General features: G+C 34.2%; 1 protein-coding gene across 1 annotated transcript; it reads left to right on the top strand.

Moving 5' to 3' along the window:
• Window positions 1–428: 428 nt before the first annotated feature.
• LOC131064704 (LOB domain-containing protein 24-like) lies at window positions 429–1,012 on the top strand. The gene is made up of 2 exons (XM_057998943.1): window positions 429–590; window positions 689–1,012. Exons 1-2 carry the CDS (start codon window positions 429–431, stop codon window positions 1,010–1,012), a joined length of 486 nt encoding a protein of 161 aa, XP_057854926.1.
• Window positions 1,013–9,863: the final 8,851 nt, after the last annotated feature.

The raw sequence follows: 9,863 nt of genomic DNA, 5'->3' as shown, positions 1-9,863 counted from the left end.
CTTTAACAAATTGGGTGACTCACTTTAACCAATTCTGATGGATTAGATCTCCTACACAAATTTTTTCATAAAATAACAATGTAAATAAAGAAATCATATAATGCTTTGGTAAAACTTGTATTTGTCTCTATTATCTTTATTGCTATCCTCAATCAACTATTGCTCTCGTGCGTAATATCACGGAGTTTCTCTTTCGTTCACTAAAATAGAAACTTGTAGACCCCACACCTCACTATATTCGGTAATGGCCGGATGATTGACCAGCCTGCATTTTAAAGTACTTCCATTTGAGCATCATTACATCTGTACGTTTTGAATTCCCTCCACTCAAAAGGACCAACTTAATTCCAAAATCAAAACTTGTGGGCATTATAAAGTATTTACATTTGGGCTTCATTATTTGCATTCGGACTTCATTACCACCAGAGATGGAGAAAAGAAATAGAGAATCCTGTGCGGCCTGTAGATGGAATCGCAAAAAATGTTCAGAGGAATGTGTTTTGGCTCCTCATTTTCCTTGCGCTGATCCAGAAAAGTTTGCAATTGTTCAGAAAGTGTTTGGAACAAACTATATTCTCAAACTAGTTCAAGTAATTTGTAATTTGCTCTTCAACTATAGTGTTAAAAGAATATAGTTTTATATTGACATTTTAGTGTAACTTACATATTTATGTCTATTTTTGTTTAGGGTATAGAGTCTGAGGTAAGAGCAAGTGCAGTAAAAAATATGGTGTACGAAGCAAGTGTTAGAGTGAAGGACCCCATCAATGGAACTGCGAGTATAGTCCATGAACTAATGGAGAAAATAGGGAAGCTGGAATCCCAGTTGGCAGAGAAGAATGAAGAGCTCATGAATATGCGTTCTCAATATGATAATCTTGTATCCCTCCTGCACATTGGATCTCCTCATGTTGAAGAAGATGTATATCTCACTGATATATATACATCACAACCAATTGAAGATATCATGCATGACGAAGTGGATCCATTGCTCTTGTGGGAGCTGCCTTAAGATTTATGAGAATAGAAGTGTTTTCTAATGCAATAATGACTAGTTTCCTTCTATGTATCATTAGCTATCTATAGTTGCTTCTTCTTTACATTCAATGCAAGTTTCATGTTTAGAATATGCAAGTTTCATGTTTACAATGTGCAAGTTTTGCTTCTTCTTCTTCTTTACTGTATTATACCTCCTTTTCTATGCGATATATTCCAAAAAGGCAGTTGTGTAATGGTTTTATAGCTTGCTTGTTTAGCGTTGGATGAATTCCTTGACATTTGTCAGCTCTACATTGTTTGAAAGATCCCACAATTCTTATTCATATGCTTATGAGAGATTGCTAACTGCTATTCCAGGAGATTAGTTGTATCAATGTCATTAACCAAATCTTCATTTGATTGGTACGCAAGAAGACATTATGATCTTATTAGATAATAATTTTTGAGTTATATTATACAAGGAATCTCTAACCTTCTGTTTGATAAAACAAAGATTATTAGCTGGTATCTTTGGTGGATAGTTGTGGCCCTATTGTTAAGGCCAGCTAGCAGCATGTAATCAACTGAATTTCACCACTAAATACGCAAGGCTTTACATCCTAGGTTCTGCAATAAAGCTTTGGTCTGTTTTTTCACTTGATACCACCTAAAAAAATAATCGAAATTAATTTGTGTAATTTATTAAAAAAACTATTGAATAACGTATATTGGAATAGCAGAGATTACTATTTTAAGAATTTCTCCCATAAATTTGTTCAAATGAATTGTAAAAACTAGTTTATATGTATAATTAATGTTAAATTATAAGAATAAATAAGTGTCAGATGAAAGGGAACAAGAGAGATAATATAAACAAAATCATCTTCATTATTACATACATTTTTGGTATAAGAAATAAAATCTTCAGTAATCATGAGTGGTAGAATAAGAGGATAACAATAGGTCAAATTAGAAGTAGGGGTAAAGAAGAGAGGATAGAACAAGGAAAGGAAAGGAAAGAGAGAGGATGGAGAAGTGAATATAGGGACATTAATTGTCATTTGAAGGAGATAGACAAAAGACAACTTGTTGAGGGAAATGTGAATAAGGGTTATGAGAAGAGGAGTAGAATATGAAGAGTGGGAAGGACTTGGAGGAGGGATCCATGGGGAGGAGTTATAGTTCAAGGAAGATAAGCAATAGGCTAAAGGATGAGGTACGTAAGGAGTGGGGAGGAGTTATAGTTCAAGGAAGATAAGCAATACGCTAAAGGATGAGGTACGTAAGGAGTAGGGTTGAGATAAGAGAGAAGGTATGAAAGAAGGTGGAGAGGAATTTGAAGGTAGACATATAGGTGGACGTAAGTAGAATAAATGGAAAGAAACAAAGTGAAGGATATTAGAGAATGATTGAAATTATTTCATAAATGACTAAAATATTGCAATGTATATTTCTATATCAATGAATTCGTGATATATGATTTTACTTCTAAGATATAATCGGCTAAGTTTTCATTGTTGTTCACTTCTTTATCTAGAATTAGGTCATCACACTATAATTACTTAAGATATGTTTATAGGAACATAGCTTTCATATTTAGCACCTTAAGAATGATTCAATTTAAGTTACTTTATATAGAATATTTTACAATATTTTTAGATTTTTATTTGATTATCTTGTACTTTTATGTATTTAGCACATAGAGAAGCTAAGATTGAAAATACATACAAGTTAGTGGACCAATAATAAAATATGCACAAATTAAGAAGTAAGAAATGATATAATGTATTTTTCTTTTTTGGGGCATTGAAACAATACAATAACCAAAAGATTACAGTTCAATTAGTTGACCACAACTAGTGAGGATAATGGTATATGATTGTCAGTCAAGATTCAAACCACCTGAGGTGACCAACTTTGATCCCTGAATGACTGACTTTAACAGATTGGATCTCCTGCACACAAATTAGATGACAGATTTTTTCTGACTTTGATTGATTTGATCTCCGAGACACAAATGTATTTATAATTTAAATAAAAAATTAATATAATACTTTGATAATTCATGCTGAACTTGTATTTGTCTATGTTATCTATATTGTTATCCTATGTCAGCTATTGCTCTGCACGTAATATCACGGAGTTTGTATTTCGTTCACTAAAATGGGATCTTGTAGACCCCACACCACTTTGTGTTTGGTAATGGCCAGATGATTGATCAGCCTGCATTTTCAAGTATTTACATTTCGCTCACTAAAAATGTTCAGAGGAATGTGTTTTGGCTCCTCATTTTCCTTGGGGTGATCAAGACAAGTTTGCAATTGTACACAGTGTGTCTGGAACCAACTATATTCTAAAACTACTTCAGGTAATTTGTAATTTGCTCTTCAAGTAGTGTTAAAAGAATATAGTATTGTATTCAACAACCCTAATCCTTTGCCATCTGAAGTAACTTCTTCCTTGGCATCGGTGGTCATGGACTTGACATGGTCCAGTGATGCCACAAGACTTATTGTGGGTACTTTCGTGCTTCCATATATTTTCTCTTGCGAGGATCTTTCTTACCAAATGGACAAATATAATAACTTTGAAGTGCCATTAGTGGTGGGTGCTTTTCTAGACAGAGCTGAGCTTCTTGAGGAATCAGAGTCAAAGTCCATCCTTGTTTCTTTGATAAATGGTCTCGTGGGTGAATCTTCAAAGGGCTTTCATAAAGATATGGCTAATGATATAAGATTTTGTTGAGCTTATATATGTAACTTCCTAAGCTCTGTCAAGTTGTGAGGGTGGAATTTCCCCTCTTTTTGGTAATATTATATGTAATTTTCTTATGATCAATATAAGTTTTACCAAAAAAAAGTAAAAAAAAAAAAAAAAATTCAAATTATTATTTTAATGAACTTTTAAGTTAGATAGATCAAGATGCAAGTGATGGCTTCAATTTAAAATGCTGAATGGAGGAGTACTCTTGCCTCTACAACATTATTCCATTGATTCTTAAAATAGCACACGTTCTTCAACTTGTTGTGCTAACTTATATGAAATTTTTATAGCTGGACTAAGATGGATATTGAGTTTCTCAAATGCGTCTTTGTTATAGAATGGTGCAATTAACCTTGGTTCCTTTGTTTATAGATTTTTATCTGTTAGTGTATGATTAGTATTACACTGCAATTGTTGTGCGGTTGGTTGGTAGCTGTGTATCTATCAACTATGTAACTATCAATTGTCATTCATTGTATAAAATGTTCTCCACTGTGCTGAATAATACATCGCATTTTCACCATTTTGTAGATTCATATGATATGAAAGCCATCTAAGTCATATGACTATGTGTAAGAAATTGGTGGCATTAAATCTTATGCCTGGGTGTTTGAAAGTCACCAATCACTTGTTGCAAACTATTTGATGCATATAAGGCGATGATGAAATTTTGTTTGGATATATGCCTTGTATATGTGATGCAATGGAAGAGACTTGATGATCATGGAAAATGTAGTTAAAAAATGATGCTAAAATTGGAGAAAGCAGCATGATATTGTGCACTATTAGAATCGGTGAGATAGTGGTTGAATTTGTGAAGAATTTTTTTTACAAATGTGCATTTCATTTTGTATCTATGGGTGTTTTCCATCAGATATAAGAAGGCTAGTGATTTTTTGGCATTTCAATTTTCTCTATTACCTCCTAGATGCATTGAATAGAAGTTTGATTACTAGAAGTTTAATTACATCGGTGAGAAAATGTGTCAAGGATGCCTAGAATGAAGGTTCAAGGTTCCGTTGTTGCTATAAATTGTAATTGTTAGAATATTGCAAGGTAACAAAGGCATAGGAAATCAAGATTCAATATTATTAATGAAAGAGCAATAAAAGAGGGGTGGTGATTTATATCAATTTGCAAACTTAAAAGGATCTCGTCTAGTGATATATACATTTATTTTTAAGCATTTATATTATATAAAAATTCATTTAAATAGGTATTAATGTGTTCATATATGTTATAGGTGATGTAAAGAGTCAAGTTATAACAAAGGTCTATAGCACATCAAACATAAAGGTCTTGACTAAATTCTGGTAGAAAACTATAAAAATAGAAAAAATACAGGTTTATTATGCCTCATACTCAGTTTCATTATTAGCATAGCTAAAAAGAAATCAAAAAGCTCTAAATATCATTTTCTTGACTTGAGATGTGAGACATATACTAGCTCAAGAGCTAGTCTTACATCTAGCACCATCAAAATGAAGGGTCCAAAAGGATAAGTCACTCTCAAGGATTTCAACCATCTCTTTTATTTTCTTTGTTATCTCTAAAGATCACTGGGTCTTCATCATATATCATGAAGCAGACACCGGTGAGGAGGGACCTCAAAGAGATCAATCCGGACTAGTTAGCAAGAGTAAACACAACGGAAACACAAAGATATGATGGAAGCAATGCAAAACAGATTGTTTCATTTCATGAAAATTGATTACAATCAACCGGTAACAACTGGGTTATAGCATAAATGGCTCACAAGCCTGGTAGAACATACATAATAGGTCACAACCGGGACCTTGAATCTAAGATTGATCTTCTAGGCATAGTCTAGCTACTTGATTACATTCTATTGTGCAATTATAATTATATATACGATCCAAAGGATCCGGTCGGCCCAGAAAGGGATCAAAACCCAAAGAACAAGACCTAACGTGTAAAATCAACAAGGTCAGACTTCGTCAAGAGATTCCTCTATAAAATCCAAAGGATGAAGTGGAGATCGTGGGAAAAGGTCGGCCACACGCCAAGGAACATTGGAATCAATGCCCAAGGCTCCGCAAGCTTCGTAAGGGGTTCTGGTAGATCACCAAAATAGGTCCAGGCAACCGGTAACATGAACTATCAACTGGTAACAAGAAACTGTCAAGGAAACCAATAGCGATATCTTGTCGAAAAATGATCCAAATGTGATGTGGTCTGGAAATAAGAAAGATGATCAAGTATTCAAGTAGAATCCAACTCCACAGGATCCGCTGAGACACACAAAAAGAAATATTGAAACTACAAACAAAAAGAAAAACAGAAAGAAAATATTTTTGGTTGATGCAAGATTGCTATGAATCGGGGATGCTCCTGCATCATATCACATACATACCCAAACCATTGAAATCATAATTCCAATATAGATAATTCTTAATGTATTCACATATGAGGTGATTCCTCTTCCTCTCTTTTATTACTTGATACTACTTCATCTTTAAGCATCTCAATGCTATACATTTCCTCTCTCAAGAAAGCAACATAAGTCACTTTTCTCATAATTTAATTGTCTGTTATATGTTCTTTGTGTAGGGGCTTTCATAATACCTTTATCTTATACCCATACGTTACTCTCAAGATTAGATGAGACCAATCGAGAGACAAATATGCCTTGATTTTAGTAGTATAGTATCTAGATAGAAATTTTATAATTTATTTGTCATTTATATGATCTTTGTGTAGGGGCTTTGACAATACCGTTATCTTATACCCATACTTCACTCTCAAGATTAGATGAGACCAATTGAGAGACAAATAACCCTTGATTTTAGCAGTATAGTATCTAGATAGAATAGACCAAAAATAGGTGGAATATCTATGACCACAACCTCGTAAAGAAAAATAATATTAGGGAAAGAATGAAAGGTCAAAGGGAATTCTTTGTTGTCTCTTATATTGTTTGTTATCTCCTTCCATCTAGTTGCATCAATCCTTTTTCTAATGGTTCATATTTCAATTGAAGTGAATCAACTATTTTCCTCAGCATCATAGCAGTAGTAGCACCAGATTCTATCATGGATTTGTGTAACAATTTCTTTCCCATTATTAGAATTAAATAAAATGAATTCATATTGGTTTTACCTACCTCTCATTTTGAATTTACAAGTGTGGTTGTTATATGTGATTGAGGGTATTTCATTATTTCTTTCAATTTAATCTAGTTGGGGTCATCATTTTAAAATGGGAATGTTGGCTTCTTCTTATCTACCAATATTTTGCAAAAGATTATTTTGCTCTATGTAAGATTTGGCTAAAAATCCATCCAAGAATGCAAATGAATGAAGGAAATAAAAATAGAAATATGATTTGAGCCAAATAAACTATATTTAATTCAAGAGAATGCAAAACATACAATGAAATGAGAATACCCATATATGTGAGGAATGGGTGAGTATATACAACATTTACCACCCAAGAGACAAAAAAATACTACTCTAACTTTGTAAATTGAACCTTGTACAATTTCATGTCACATGGTGCCTTTACTTTAAGCTAAATTAGAAACAATGATTGATCTTTTTCCTTGCCTACTTGCTCAACGTGCCTTGTCATTTGTTTTTTCCAACTCCTTGACTACTTGGACTAATATGTTCATGGACATGTGCACACCATGGAGACTTCCACACATTCATCCTACAAATATTTAGACTAAATGTGGCTATTGATACACTAAACCTACTAATTCTAATAGTGCAATGCCTTCTTCTATGCCCACCAATGTCGAGATGCTTCTCTAGCCTCTTTAAATTGCCATTTTCATTCATTTTATCTCTCCTTCTTTATCTCTTGGTTCCTCTAGCAACTTCATACACAACAAATATTCATTAGTGCTAGAGGATTATGTTTTTCTCTCACCCTAACAAGCACTTGGTTTTCAGAGGTTGAAAGGAAGTTTATCCTCCTCATTTAATTGCATTTTTTATCTTGTAGTCTATGGTTTTTATCATATCATAGTTGTATCTTCTTCACTATTTTATGTTTTATCTATCCATTAATCTATCTTGGTTGGCCATGGAGGTTGGAACACTGAAATGAGGGTTTGACTATATAAAACCTCTAAATCACAGCCCCAACATTTTCATCCTCATTCATCTATGTGTAGGTTTATTATGGAAAGGTGTAGCATTGGCTCGAGGATTCATAGTTGGACCTCTTGCGAACTTCTTCCCTTATTTGTCCTTGTGTTGTTTCATTTTAATTAGTTATTAGTTTTTTGGTACCTCCTGGTATGGAATACTATACTTCGTTTGTACATGATGCTTGCACATCACACTATTGTCCTCGACCCACATACACATCCTAGACAAAGAGTGTAAGGATCTCATTAGGTGGTCTTGATGACCTGCAATTTCGATCTTCCTATAGTTATATTATTTTTTATATTTTAGTATCACAAATTTTCACACCTTTTTCAATCCAAGTGAGAAAACCTAGAGGTCTAAGAACCTCGAAGGCTTGTTGAGTGGAGAGAAGTTTGTCGAATCCTTGAGGATTTGACCAACCTTCGCAATGGTTCAATTTTCCTACTCTATAACTACCAATGTCCAGGATAAAGTTGGAAATTCCCTAAGTAAACTTAACTAAGTTTGAAGAGATCTATAGTATTTAACTAGCTAATAAAGGACTAGATATGTAAAGAACCCTATTCGCATTGATAGCCCACCTTAAGTGCAACTTAGAGGGAAATGTAGAAAAATATGAAAAATGGGCCTCGACAACTAGGGATGATGAGGTACCCATGTATAAAAGACCCCCTCAAATAGAAAAGGAAGGAGAAAACCCAATAGGAAAAAACTTCCCCAATAGAGGATGAAACAAGAAGGGCTAAGAGACCCCCCAGAAGAGATGTCTTGTACCCCCAAGAGAGACCAAAGATGAACATACTTGCTCTTATTGAAGGGTTTGGTGAAGATGTTTGTAACCTTTCTTTGCTATAGGACATTATCACAAATCCATGACCTTCTCTTGAATCAACTCCTTGAGATAATGGACGTGGATCTTTTTGTGCTTGGTTTGTTGATGATGAACTAGGTTCTTTGAGATCTAGATGGTTCTTTTGTTGTCACCATAGATGACTAATGACTTATAAAAAATGATGCCAAGTTATATGAGGATACTCTCAAGCTAAATAGCCTCAATGGCAGCATTAATATCTCCTTGATGCTCAATCTCAGTCGAAGAAAGACCAATGGAACGTTGCTTCTTTCTCTACCAATAGATGGGACTAGAACCAAGGTGAAAACTATAGCCAGATGTGGACTTGTGATCATCAAGATCACTAGGCTAATCAGAATTAGTGTATCCAATCAAGTTTGACATGTGCCTACTCCATAGTGAATCTTGTACTTGTGAGTGTCCTATATGTAGTGAAAGATGAATTTGACAACCTTCTAATGAATCTTATGTGGCTTCATCATGAAGCTTGAAATTATGCCAACTACAAATGAAATATCATGGCAAGTATGAGTAAGGTAGATGAGCTTACCAACAAGTTGATGATACATAGTGGCATCAACTAGTGGTTTAGAACACTTTTCCTCAAGCTTGAATCTAGATAGAAAGAGAGTTTGTGTAGGATTACAATCAACCATGTGAAAACAAGCAAAAAGATCCCACAAGAAGTCTAGTGATCTTAATCTTTAGAAAATGGTGTAAGATGCCCAAGCCATTCATGGAAAACCAATTGTGTAGAGAGGTCTTGATGCTCGCAATGATGGATGAAGTGTTCCTAGTGGCAATCAGTCATCAACATAGAGATACAAGAAAAGAAGAGCATTCTCCTGCCTCAAAATTTAGACATTTGAATTTGAGTGGCATCTAGAGAACCCAACAAAGAGAAGAAATGAGTCCATCTTGGTATACCAAGCTTGATAGGCTTGGTTGAGGCCATAGAGATACTTCCTCAATATAAAAACCAAAGAATAATCTTGAACAAATCCCTGCAACTACTCCATGTAAATCTCCTCATGTAGATCCATGTAAAGAAATACAGTCTTCACATCCATCTGATGTACAACCCAACCTTGAGCAACAAAAATATCAAGTATGAAGTGAATGGAGTTCATCTTGGCCATGAGGGAAAA

The sequence above is a fragment of the Cryptomeria japonica genome, chromosome 8 (assembly GCF_030272615.1).
Source record: "Cryptomeria japonica chromosome 8, Sugi_1.0, whole genome shotgun sequence".
In the NCBI taxonomy this organism is placed as follows: Eukaryota; Viridiplantae; Streptophyta; class Pinopsida; order Cupressales; family Cupressaceae; genus Cryptomeria; species Cryptomeria japonica.
Note: the sequence above shows the minus strand (reverse complement) of the source record. Positions and strands in the feature narration are given on the sequence as shown.